This window comes from Schistocerca nitens, chromosome 5 (assembly GCF_023898315.1).
Source record: "Schistocerca nitens isolate TAMUIC-IGC-003100 chromosome 5, iqSchNite1.1, whole genome shotgun sequence".
Taxonomy (NCBI): Eukaryota; Metazoa; Arthropoda; class Insecta; order Orthoptera; family Acrididae; genus Schistocerca; species Schistocerca nitens.
This window is the reverse complement of record NC_064618.1, coordinates 801,371,868-801,386,102: the sequence shown is the minus strand read 5'-3', so window position 1 is coordinate 801,386,102 and position 14,235 is coordinate 801,371,868. Positions and strand designations below refer to the sequence as shown.

Below are 14,235 nucleotides of genomic sequence, written 5' to 3'. Positions count from 1 at the left end.
GATTTGACACTATAAGTTACTTTATTGAGGCTATCACATTCAGTTAATGTTTCATTTATTCACTGTGGATGTCCTGTTGTTTCAGTAAATCTTGTATTTTTTATAAAGCAACATAAGCTACCATCTCAAATCACAATTTTTCAAAAAAAGGTATTTCATTAAATGACAGAATGCAGCTATTTTGGATGTAGTTAACTGACTATACAGATCCAGAATGAGATTTTTCACTCTGCAGCAGAGTGTGTGCTGATATGAAACTTCCTGGCAGATTAAAACTGTGTGCCGGACCGAGACTCGAACTCAGGACCTTTGCCTTTTGCGGGCAAGTGCTCTACCATTTGAGCTACCCAAGCACGACTCACGCCCCGTCTTCACAGCTTAACTTCTGCCAGTACCTCGTCTCCTACTTTCCAAACTTTACAGAAGCTCTCGTGCGAACCATGCAGAACTAACACTCCTGAAAGAAAGGATATTGCGGAGACACAGCCTGGGGGATGTTTCTGAAAACATCCCCCAGGCTGTGACTAAGCCATGTCTCCGCAATATGCTTTCTTAGAGGACTGCTAGTTCTGCAAGTTTCGTAGGAGAGCTTCTGTAAAGATTGGAAATAAGGAGACGAGGCACTGGCAGAAGTAAAGCTGTGAGGATGGGGCGTGAATCGTGCTTGGGTAGCTCAGATGGTAGAGCACTTGCCCATGAAAGGCAAAGATCCCGAATTCGAGTCTCAGTCCGGCACACAGTTTTAATCTGCCAGTAAGTTTCTGACTATACAGATACCAGGGGCCATCAAGAGTAACTGAACCTGATAATGGTTTAAGTACAGGAGTTTTTGCTCAAATTTTGTTGCAGCAATAGCGATGGTACTTTATAACCACCTTGTATGTGATGCACCTCGCTGAAATCTGTATCTTAACATGTGGCTGATGATGTTTCAAAGAATTAAACTTTTACGCATTTTGAAAGAAATGGGGGCCACGTATTAGTGAGTTAGGGCGGCAGCCGGACGCGGCCCTACGGCGAGCCCACCACCTCGGACTTGAGCCTGCGCGCCAGCGCGCGGCGCACCTGCAGGTTGGCGCTGTCTGCGCCGCCGGCCTTGTCGGCGTCAGCCGCGCCACCGGCGCTGGCGCCACCGGATGACAGCGCCGCCCTGGCGGCTCGCGCGGACCGCGGCCGCTCGGCGCTGCCGGCCGCGGCGGCGCGCAGCTTCTTCTCGCGCTCCTGCTTCTTGAGCAGCAGCAGCTTGTCCCGCTGCGCGCGCAGGTACTCCTGCCGGCGCGCCACCTCCTCCGCGTCCACCTCGTCCAGCGCCGGTGCAGACGGCTGCGGCGAGGGCTCCTGTGCGGCATCGTACAGCGCGTTAAGCCGGGTTCACACAGGCAACAAAAGCATCGCCACTGCTAATGGCGCACTACCGTTGCTTTGTAGTTGCATGGGTCAACTCCTAGTCCTCGGTGGCGCCATTTAAGAAGCGCAACTTTTGTCACGCCACAAAAAGTTGAACTTGGTTCTACTTTGTTGCGCCATTTTGCCTTCTCCACAGTCGAATAACGTCATTCGATTGCTACCTCGCGGCTGGATTCAAACCTTTCTAGTGCGTATTCGTTCGCAGATAGTACTTTTGTTTGTGCGTTTGCTATTAATATGTCAAAAAAGTGGTCAACAGCGACAATTATGAGATTCTTGGAGGTGTATCAAGAACGAGAATGCCTTTGGAACCACAAAAGCGAATCATACAAAGACAGAAATTTGAGAGATGCTGCATTAATTGAAATAGTAAACAGTATACGTGAATATGTACCTGGACTTGATGTAGCTACAACAAAAGGGGCTATGTTTCATCACTTACCTTCAAATGGGAGTTAAGGACATCGTAAATAGCATCTAGCACTTCGCACAAGAATACTGAAATAGTATTTTTCGGGACACGGTAGGTGTACTGGAGAGATGACATGGAATCACCACTTGCCAAATATCGGAGAGTTACTTGAAGTTTCACATGAGCATGGATTGCATCTCCCATGTGTGTATCTGATCTTTGAATAGAGCTTGATACACAGCTCAACAAGTACTCGAAATTCGTCTTCGACATTTGAAAATGGTTTATGAATGAATTTTCATCTTCGAATGTTAATTCTTTTATGAGCCTATTTGTTGCTCCCATATAATTTCTGCGCGATATCCACTTACAGATCGATTTGCGTTTCCGTTACTTTGTTGTTAACTCTTCGCTCACTTCTAATGCCACAATTTGCGCAACAACATTAACGCAGGCTCGAATCATTTCAGCTGAGACAGGTGGCGCCATTCTGCAAACTGCGCAATTACGAAGAATTTGTGGCGTCCTGTGTGAACGGTAGCTCACAACGCCAACCCAGAATGACTTGACTTGCGATACTTTCGTTGCGTGTGTGAACCCGGCTTTAGCTCTGTTACCACGTAAGCATGCCAAAGTCATTCTTGTAACGACTACCGATACATATTACCACAGAATAAGAATACCCACAGGGTTAAGATGCTCAGACGTGATTCATTGGCGCCAACTTACATTGCCTAAGAACACACGACACTATGGTATGGCGCAAGATTTGTTGTTAGCGCTCTGCAGATTTTTAATGCTCGTTAGTACAGACAGACCCAGCCCAAATGTATCGTACGCTTTGTAAACACCATTCATAGGCATCTTAACCATTTGCATTCAAGATCGGGAATGAACTTGACTTGTCTTAAGACTTTGAAGATCAAAACGCAGCCGGCCGCTCTGGCCGAGCGGTTCCAGGCGCTTCAGACTGGAACCGCGCGACTGTTACGGTCGCGGGTTCGAATCCTGCCTCGGGCATGGATGTGTGTGATGCCCTTAGGTTAGTTAGGTTTAAGTAGTTCTAAGTTCTAGGTGACTGATGACCTCAGATGTTAAGTCCCATAGTGCTCAGAGCCATTTGAACCATTTTTGAACAAAAACGAAAGGGCATTTCAATTGTTTGCAACAAGTGTATCAGACTCAGATGTCTGTATTGTTTTTAAATATGAAAACAAGGGATGTGCTCTACTATTTTTAATGTTTTGTACTGTATCATATGATTGAATCTCTATTTCGCTGCCACGGCAGTGTGATTTGGCTTCCTACTGTGCCAAAGTGGAAGTATCGTGAATAACTTCAAAACTGAAAGCAGACACGCAGTAATTTATTCCACACTGCAATACCTTAGGGGCGAAATTCTTCAGTTTATACTTTGTGATACATTATTTCATTCCTGTTCATTCTTAGGGAATCTAAAATATTAACCATCTATAATCATTATCCACGTTATAGTACTAGTAGCATGGTCTCCAATTCTTACTACATTAAATAACGATAATAACTTTGGCTATCTGTATAATGGAATTTTGAGATATAAATATAATCTGATGAGCATTGCTCGAAATGTACTACGCACACAACGTATTGATTGCCAGCACATTTCTCACACTACCGAACTTGTCTAACACTCGTCTCGTAAATATGTGCCCACGCAATCACATAAATTATCCTACAGTATTGATTGTCTGCCTTTTGCTCCTGTAAAGCGTTTAGATTTGCATCCATAACCGCAACAATTATTCATCATTGGTGCTGTTAATAAACAAGTGCGTCAAAACAGGATAAAGACGTGTAATATTAAAGTTTCACCCTTTGCGTAAAACGCAAACAAACAGCCTTACAAGAAAGCCACGTGACAATCCCAGTTTGTCTTTGACGACAAGATGAACTGAAAGCCCGCTGTTGTGCCGATGTTCTATCTGACTGCTTTGATGCAGCCCATCACGAATTCCTCTTCTGTCCCAACCTTTTCGACTCAGAGTAGCACTTGCACCCCACGTGCTAAATTCTATGCTGGATGTATTCCAATCTCTGTCATCCCATACAGTTTGTACCCTATACAGCTCCCTCTAGTGCCTTGGAATTTATTCCCTGATATCTTAACACATCTCCTACCATCTTGTCCCTTCTTCTTGTCAGAGTTTTCCATATATTTCTTTCCTCGTCGATTCCTCGCAGAACCTCTTCCATCCTTACATTATCAGTCCACATAATTTTCAACATTCTTTTATAGCAACAAATCTCAAATGCTTCGATTCGCTTCTTTTCCAGTTTTCCCACAATCCTTGTTTCACTATTATACAATGCTGTGGCCCATACATACATTCTCAGAATATTTTTCCTAAAATTAAGGCCTATGTTCGATACTAATTGACTTGTCTTGGCCAAGATTGCTCTTTTTGTGGGTGCTAGTCTGCTTTTCATGTTCTCCTTGCTCCGTCTATCATGAGTTATTTTGCTGCCTAGGAAGCAGATTTCCTTAACTTCTTCTACTTGTTCATCCCCAATTTCGATGTTAATTTTCTTGCTATTCTCATTTCTGCAATTTCTCATTACCTTTGTCCTTTTTTTATTTACTCTTACTCCATATTCTGTATTCATTCTGTTTTTCATTCCATTCTATGCATCCTGCAGTTCTCCGTCATTGCTCCTTCGACGTACACATTGAACAGCAAGGGCGAAAGACTACATCTCGGTCTTACATTCATTTCAATCCGAGCACTTCGTTTTTGACCTTCCAATCTTTCTAGTCCCTCGTAGATCTTTCTCTATAATTTACCCCAATTTTTCTCAGAATTTCGAGCATCTTTCACCTTTTTATGATGTCTAACGCTGTTTCAAGGTCGACAAATTCCATGGGCGTGTCTTGATTTTTCTTCGGTCTTGCTTCCAGTATCAACCACAACGTCAGAACTGCCTCACTGGTGCTCTTACCTTTCCTCTAACAGATCCTCAATTTTCTTTTCTATTCTTCTGTATATTATTCTTGTCAGCAACAACTTGGATTCATGAGCTTTAAGCTGAATATGTTATAATTCCCGCACTTGTCTCCTCTTGCTGTTTTCAGAATTGTGTGGATGATGTTTTTCTGAAAGTCTGATGGTATATCGCCGGTTTCATACATTCTACACACCATCATGAGTAGTCGTTTTGTTGCCATTTTCCCTAGTGAGTTTATAAATATGAATGCGGATTTCGCAGCTGTGATTCATATTATGTAAACTAAAGGTGGATGGAGAGGAAGGAAACGTAAGTGACGGACGGCATCTGCTTCAGTGCTTCGTGTGAAATCATCGGCGACGAGTAAAAAGTGTGTGCCGAACCAGGATCCGAACATGCGATCTTCTGCTTACTAGGTAGCTGCGTTAAACACTGCACCATCTAGATAAAATCCTTATTGTAATTGCGCGTACTGTCTCTGCTCGCCTCCCGGCCGATTTCAGTGCTAGGTGGGAATGTTCGTCGGCTGGTCCACGAAATTACGCTAAACACTGTGTCCGGCTGGCGCAGTGTTTAATCTAATTGCGTAATAAGCAGGAGAGCCTGGGTTCGAATCCCCGTCCAGCTTCACATTTTCACTTGTCACTGCTAATTCCACATAAAGTCCTGCAGCAACTGATTTCAATAATTCCTCCCCCATCCACCTTCAATTTATATAAGATTTTATAAATGCTGATGGAATGTTACCTTTCACTTCTGCCTTATTTGATCTTCCAAAGCTCTTTTGAATTCTGACTCTAATAGTGGTTCCCTTATCTCTTACCTGTTGACTCCTGTCATCAGAGAAGTCCTCCCCCTCATAGGGGCCTTCATTGTACTCTTTCCCTCTATTCCCTCTCTCCTCTGAATTTAACAGTTGAATTCCTAGTGCACTCTTAATGTTACCAACATTGCTTTTAATTTTACAGAACGTTGTTTTAACTTTTATATATTTTGAGTCAGTCCTTCCCGACAATCATTTATTTTTCGATTTCTTCACATTTTGCATGTAGCCATTTCGTCTTAGCTTCCCTACACTTCCCACTTATTTCATTCCCGAGTGACTTGTATTTCGTCGATCAACTCAATCATTTCTTCCGTTATACATGGTTTCTTCGCAGTTACCTTCCTTGCACCAATGTTCTTCTTTCCAAGTTCCGTGACTGCCCTTTTTAGAAATGTCCGTTCCTCTTCAACTGAACTGCCTATTGAGTTATTCATTATCGAAGAATCTATAGCCTTAGAGAACTTCAAGTGTATCTCTTCGTTACTTAGTTCCTCCGTATCCCGTTTCTTTGCACACTGATTCTTCCGATTAGTCTCTTAAACTATGGCCTACTCTTCATCACTACCAGATTATGATCTGAGTTCATCACTGCTCCTGGGTACGCCCTACAAACCTATATCTGATTTCGAAATCTCTGTCTGACCATGATGTAATCTAACTGGAATCTCCCAGTACCTCCTGGCTGTTTCCAGGTACGCCTCTTCCTCTTATGATTCTTGAACAAAGTATTCGCTTTACTGGCTGATACTCGTATTTATTTTTTCAGAATTCAATTAATCTTTCTCCTCTCTCATTCCTACTACCAAGTACGTATTCCCCGTAACCCTTGCTTCTGTTTCTTCCCCTACCATCACATTCTAGTCCCCCATGACTATTAGATTTTCATCTCCCTTTACTTAATGACTTACCCGTTCAATATGCTTTTATACTTTCTCCATCTCTTCATATTCTGTTTGCGACGTCAGCATGTATACCTGAACTATTGTTCCCAGCGTTGATTTGGTGTCGAATTTGATGAGAACAACCCTGTCACTGAACTGTTCACATTAACTCACTCTCTGCTGTATCTTCCTCTTCATAACGAATCCTACTGTTGTTATACAATTTTCGGCTACTGTTGATATACCCTACATTCGCCTGACCAGAAATCATTGACCTCTTTCCATTCCAATTCACTGATCCACACTACATCTAAATTGAGCATTACCATATCCCTTTTCGGATTTTCGAACTTCTACGAGGTTCAAACTTCCGACATTCCGCGCCCAGGATAGTAGAATTTTGCCTTCCTGCTGACTATTCCATCCTTTTCTTTTCTCACGGCCAAACCCACCTTCGTAATCTCCTCCTGCAGATCCGAATGGGGGAGTAATCTAGAATCTTTTTGGCAATGGAGACATCATCGTAAAATGTTTTCATTTGCAGACCACACGTACTGTGGATGCACCATAAGCGTCTCTAATGCAGTGGTCTCCATAGCATTTGCATCCTCAAGCTGTTGATCATTGCTGATTCATGCTCCTCTTAGAGGCAGTTTTCCACCCCCAGGAGCAAGAGAGTGGCCTGAACCTCTGTATATTCCTCCACGCTGTTTGACAAGGCCGTTGGCAGAACGATGGTGACTTCTTATGCCCAAATTCCTTGGCCTCCATTGCTGATGATTTTTATTCAAAACTACCTCACAAACCCGGCATTGCCCGTTTATTCACATTGCCTATTTTCTATTAGAAATGGAAACAGAAAATCACTATGTTTGTAGTGTAGTATCGAAAAAAACTTATGTCGGTGTATTCGTGAAAACACCTTTCAAATTATGGAACAGTTGTGCAAAAAGTATGCACAACGTACAAATGCATAAGTACGGCTGCTTCGCCTGTCTACAACGTGATTTTGTAAACATCTCTGAGGCAACGCTTCCACATAGCTCTATTGATGGCTATTGTTTCCGCTTCGGCTTGAAAGCTGTCAAACGCGCTGCCAGGTGTCAGGGATTTCCTTAAGTTTGCTCGTCTGTAGGAGTGTCTTAGTAGTAAAGAATAAATGTATTAAAACTTCATTCATGATATGGTGCTTCTTCACGCATGTCAGTGTTTATGATGTCATATCTCTTGATTCATGTGTCGTACAGTCGTACATTTGTGTAGGCAGCTTATGTGGATACTGTCTGCGAAATATGTTATGAACAGAGTTAGTAGCAAAGAAGAAACAAATTTAAACTTCAGACATGATGCGGCTTTTTATCTCAGTGTTTATGACGTCATGCGTACTGAACTTCACGTTGTACAATGAAATAATGTTATAGGTACATTCTTTGTCATATGTGGATACCTTCTGTGAAATTTATTGCGAATGGCATTAGTAACAAAGAAGTAATAAATTTAAACACAATACATGATTCGGCAGTTTTTCACGCATCTTATTGTTTTTGAGATCGTATCTGCTGAATTATGAAAGGAAGGTGATTCTTACCACGACAGCAATTGTTGCCTGGCAGTATAGGTTATGCGTGTCAAGTTTGGTTGGAGTCGGTCTAGTGACGGTCAAGTGATGTAGGAGGAGTTGTGGGACATACACTCCTGGAAATTGAAATAAGAACACCGTGAATTCATTGTCCCAGGAAGGGGAAACTTTATTGACACATTCCTGGGGTCAGATACATCACATGATCACACTGACAGAACCACAGGCACATAGACACAGGCAACAGAGCATGCACAATGTCGGCACTAGTACAGTGTATATCCACCTTTCGCAGCAATGCAGGCTGCTATTCTCCCATGGAGACGATCGTAGAGATGCTGGATGTAGTCCTGTGGAACGGCTTGCCCTGCCATTTCCACCTGGTGCCTCAGTTGGACCAGCGTTCGTGCTGGACGTGCAGACCGCGTGAGACGACGCTTCATCCAGTCCCAAACATGCTCAATGGGGGACAGATCCGGAGATCTTGCTGGCCAGGGTAGTTGACTTACACCTTCTAGAGCACGTTGGGTGGCACGGGATACATGCGGACGTGCATTGTCCTGTTGGAACAGCAGGTTCCCTTGCCGGTCTAGGAATGGTAGAACGATGGGTTCGATGACGGTTTGGATGTACCGTGCACTATTCAGTGTCCCCTCGACGATCACCAGTGGTGTACGGCCAGTGTAGGAGATCGCTCCCCACACCATGATGCCGGGTGTTGGCCCTGTGTGCCTCGGTCGTATGCAGTCCTGATTGTGGCGCTCACCTGCACGGCGCCAAACACGCATACGACCATCATTGGCACCAAGGCAGAAGCGACTCTCATCGCTGAAGACGACACGTCTCCATTCGTCCCTCCATTCACGCCTGTCGCGACACCACTGGAGGCGGGCTGCACGATGTTGGGGCGTGAGCGGAAGACGGCCTAACGGTGTGCGGGACCGTAGCCCAGCTTCATGGAGACGGTTGCGAATGGTCCTCGCCGATACCCCAGGAGCAACAGTGTCCCTAATTTGCTGGGAAGTGGCGGTGCGGTCCCCTACGGCACTGCGTAGGATCCTACGGTCTTGGCGTGCATCCGTGCGTCGCTGCGGTCCGGTCCCAGGTCGACGGGCACGTGCACCTTCCGCCGACCACTGGCGACAACATCGATGTACTGTGGAGACCTCACGCCCCACGTGTTGAGCAATTCGGCGGTACGTCCACCCGGCCTCCCGCATGCCCACTATACGCCCTCGCTCAAAGTCCGTCAACTGCACATACGGTTCACGTCCACGCTGTCGTGGCATGCTACCAGTGTTAAAGACTGCGATGGAGCTCCGTATGCCACGGCAAACTGGCTGACACTGACGGCGGCGGTACACAAATGCTGCGCAGCTAGCGCCATTCGACGGCCAACACCGCGGTTCCTGGTGTGTCCGCTGTGCCGTGCGTGTGATCATTGCTTGTACAGCCCTCTCGCAGTGTCCGGAGCAAGTATGGTGGGTCTGACACACCGGTGTCAATGTGTTCTTTTTTCCATTTCCAGGAGTGTACATATACACACGCACACACACGTACGTTTTTATAATGTGTATGTGTGTGTATTTAAACAGTGGTGAAGTTCGAACGCAGGACCCAGGAGATTTTGATCAGTAGACCACAGGTGCAGTTTTCCCCCTTTAACTCGTCCTCACTCTCGCCAATATTCTGCCTTCTCGGCCTGGCTTCGGTGCCTTTAATATTCTTCCCTTGTACCGTAAAATTACAGCATAAATTCTTCAATCTTAAATTGAAATAGAAACTAAATAAATCCTCTTTTATTAATAAAGTGTCCAACATCCTAATAACAGAATAAATCAAACGTTTCTTGGAAAAATCTTTCTTTTTTCCTTTTTTCAATGTTGTGGCTTCTGCCAGAATTAGAGTTTTCCTATGGCACAGAGACTTAACAACAAAACCAATTATTGTGCCAAATTAATTAAGATGATGCAAACTTCGTAGCAACTATATTAACTGAAGTGGCCAACCAAAAATTACTTCTTCTTCTTCTTCTTTACGATAAAGTGTAAAGAAAAAAATTTGAAACAAAGCTTTATATTTCGGACTCCCTGAAGGGGTTCTCTTCCATTATACGAGGTCTGGCTAGAAAAAAACCGGACTAGTACTGGTGAAACAATAAAACGAATGCAATAAGGCTGAAAGTCGCGTGGCCTGTCACGTGACTCTCGCTCCGCCTACTGCTCGAGTTTCATCTGCCTCCTGCACTCAGTCTGCCCGTGGCGTCTGTTGTAAGTAGTTGACGTTTTGTCTGTGCGTCGGAAAATGTTGAGTGTACAGAAAGAACAGCGTGTTAACATCAAATTTTGTTTCAAACTAGGAAAATCTGCAAGTGAAACGTTTGTAATGTTACAACAAGTGTACGGCGATGATTGTTTATCGCGAACACAAGTGTTTGAGTGGTTTAAACGATTTAAAGATGGCCGCGAAGACACCAGTGGTGACACTCGCACTGGCAGACCATTGTCAGCAAAAACTGATGCAAACATTGAAAAAATCGGTAAACTTGTTCGACAAGATCGCCGTTTAACAATCAGAGCAGTGTCTGAGTTAACAGGAGTGGACTCTGACCACAATCTATTGGTTATGAACTGTAGATTAAAACTAAAGGAACTACAAAAAGGTGGGAATTTAAGGAGATGGGACCTGGATAAACTGACAGAACCAGAGGTTGTAGAGTGTTTCAGGGAGAGTATTAGGGAACGATTGACAGGAATGAGGAAAGAAATACAGTAGAAGAAGAATGGGTAGATTTGAGGGATGGAATAGTGTAGGCAGCTGAGGATCAAGTAGGTATAAAGACGAGGGCTAATAGAAATCCTTGGGTGACAGAGGAGATACTGAATTTAATTAATGAAAGGAGAAAATACAAATATGCAGTACATGAAGCAGGCACAAAGGAATACAAACGTCTCAAAAATGAGATCGACAGGAAGTGGAAAATGGCTAAGCAGGGATGGCTAGAGGATAAATGTAAGAATGTAGAGGCGTATATCACTAGGGGTAAAATATATACTGCCTACAGGAAAATTAAAGAAACCTTTGGAGAAAAGAGAACCACTTGCATGAATATCAAGAGCTCAGATGGAAAACCAGTTCTAAGCAAAGAAGGGAAAGCAGAAAGGTGGAAGGGAAGGAGCATATAGAGGGTCTATACAAGGTCGCTGTTCATGAGGAGAATATTAAGGAAATGGAAGAGAATGTGGATGAAGATGAAATGGGAGATATGATACTGCGAGAAGAGTTTGACAGAGCACTTTAAGACCTAAGTCGAAACAAGGCCCCGGAAGTAGACAACATTCCATTAGAACTACTGAAGGCCTTGGGAGAGCCAGCCCTGACAAAACTCTACCATCTGGTGAGCATGATGTATGAGACAGGCGATATACCCTCAGACTTCAAGAAGAGTATAATAATTCCAATCCCAAAGAAAGCAAGTGTTGACAGGTGTGAAAATTATCACACTATCATTTTAATGTCATGGCTGCAAAATACTAACATGAATTCTTTACAGACGAATGGAAAAACTTCCTATTTTTCCACAGATTTAAAGATTCTTCTACCTCTGCGTGTGAAACAATTACATCATCATTTACTTGTATACTGATATCTGATCTCTCTTAGTCTGCTTGTGACTTTTTACCTTTATACAACTTTGTTAACTGTTTAACCCATGATTCCTAATTTACGTCGTTCACTTTCAAAATTTCGTATAACTAACTGTTTCCTCTACTGTAGTCTCATTCGCCAAATTTGTTTCTGCAACCCACAGAAGTCATGATCTAAATTTTTAGAAAAGGTTTCCCAGTGTTCCTGTTTAAAACGATTCACTAGCGATTTTGTCTCATTATGAGTTTGTTTTTGTAATCTTCATAAGACTCTTATGTTTTGTGTGTTTCATATTACAAATAGTTACACCTCTCTTTTTACAAATTTCTTCAACATTTTAGCAAAATCATGGTGTTCCGTTTGTTTTCCTCTCTTGCCTTCTAATACTTGTACCCACGACTTCTTGAGCTGCTGCATCAGTACTTTCTTTAATTTTCTCCCAGGCTGATCTACGTTATCCTCTCCTTAACGGGTTTCTCTTTTATTTTCTCTGACAATCGCTTCTGACATAAAATTTTCGTAGATTCATTCCATAATGACTCATTATTAAATTTTTCTTTTTTCAAGGTTAGTGCTTTAGCAATTTTGTGCCTTCCAACATGCAATCTGATTTTTGCCAAGAGCTGGCTGTGATGACTCCGTACGTTGGCAGAGTTTTAAATCGTAACATCTAGCACTGGCTGAGGATGGATATCCCTGTTTGTAAAAATGTAATCTATTGTAGTTTTATGACATCTTGTGTTCCGAAAAGTGTATTTATACTGTTCTTTGTGGTCTTAGAAGGTATTATTTATTCCATTTTTAAGTAGTTTTATTTTTGAGACGAGTAAGAAATTATCTGAAGAGGCATGTGGACCTCTGAAGACTCTTGTGTCTTGCACTAAAGACCAAGTCTTATTATTTGAAATTATGTAGTCTATAATTGTGGCAGAGCCTCTAATCGGCCAGTTACATTTGTGCATCTGTTTATGCCTGAAGACCGTGTTTGTTATACTTACCTCATTATTCAATGAGATCGCCTTCTACCTATATCCATTATTATATTACGTTTTCCCCTCCTGAATCAACGACATTAACTACATGTGTATTACCCACCCTTTTATTTAAATCTCCTGCTATTATCAAACAATCTTACTGTTTATGTTAAATAGGGTTGTTTGCAAGGTATCGTGAACTCTTCTGGGTTATCATCCCATCCTTCTTCTGGGAAGGACAATTACCGATGGATAACCTCTTGATGTCTTTATGCTGAGCACAATTCACCGATGACGGTGTGAGACTGTAGTTTGTTTGTTAAAGTCTTGTGACATAGAGCAGCAACTTCAGCATGGGGCCTTTCCTTTTGAGGGATTCCGCTGTAAATAATGTGATACCCATTTAATGTAGTGGAACCTCTCGATTTCATTTTGATTTCGGCCATCTCAATATTTTGTAAATTTAGTTCATTTTTTAGTTCTAGTTCTTTATCTTTGAGATTGTGGAGATTCCAAGTAGCCAGTTTCAATACACTGTCTATTCCAAGTCCCGACATTAAATTCTGTTTACACAGGTCCATATGCGTTTGAGCAGATGGTGTATTTTAACCGTGAGCTTATTAGCGAATATGAGTGATTTTTTTATTCCATTAGTGCTGGATATCCTAACAATTACGGTCGGTAATTTGACGGCATTTCTTTGTCCGCTTTCATGTGAAGCTATACCTCTCCACAAGAAAGGGGACAAAGAAATGCCGTCAAATTACCGACCGATCTCACTTTTGCCAGCTTTTTCAAAAATCTTTGAAAAGATTACGTTCAAGCGTCTACTTAAGCACCTCAGTGAAAATAACATACTGTCAAAGTCACAGTTTGGGTTTCTTAAGGGTTCTGATATTGAGAAAGCTATTTACACTTACAGCAAAAATGTCCTTAATTCATTGGACAGAAAATTAGAGGCAACTGGCATATTCTGTGAACTGTCAAAGGTGTTTGATTGTGTGAATCACAAAAAATGGTTCAAATGGCTCTGAGCACTATGCAACTTAACTTCTGAGGTCATCAGTCGCCTAGAACTTAGAACTAATTAAACCTAACTAACCTAAGGACATCACACACATCCATGCCCGAGGCAGGATTCGAACCTACGACCATAGCGGTCGCTCGGTTCCAGACTGCAGCGCCTACAACCGCACAGCCACTCCGGCTGGCTGTATGAATCACAGCATTCTTTTAAGTAAATTAAAATATTATGGCGTCACTGATAGTGCTGCAAAGTGGTATCAATCATATCTTACTAATAGAAAACAAAGGGTGTCATTACATAACACATCAGCAGCAAGCAACCAGACATCATCTGACTGGGAAGAAATTACATGTGGTGTTCCCCAAGGTTCCATACTAGGTCCACTACTGTTTCTTCTGTATATTAATGACATGTAATCTTTTACGTTAGCAGATGCCAAGTTTGTTTTATTTTCAGATGATACAAACATTGCAATAAATAGTAAATCAAATATAAATTT

General features: G+C 42.6%; 1 protein-coding gene across 2 annotated transcripts in view; it reads right to left on the bottom strand.

Annotated features, from left to right (window-relative positions):
• Window positions 1-720: 720 nt before the first annotated feature.
• Window positions 721-14,235, bottom strand: part of LOC126259900 (cilia- and flagella-associated protein 36) — a 140,474-nt gene continuing 126,959 nt past the window's right edge. For both annotated transcript variants that reach the window (XM_049956982.1, XM_049956983.1), the window contains exon 7: window positions 721-1,338. In XM_049956982.1, the coding sequence (XP_049812939.1) occupies window positions 1,012-1,338 (327 nt within the window). In that variant the 3' untranslated portion in view covers window positions 721-1,011. The remainder of the gene's footprint in view (window positions 1,339-14,235) is intronic.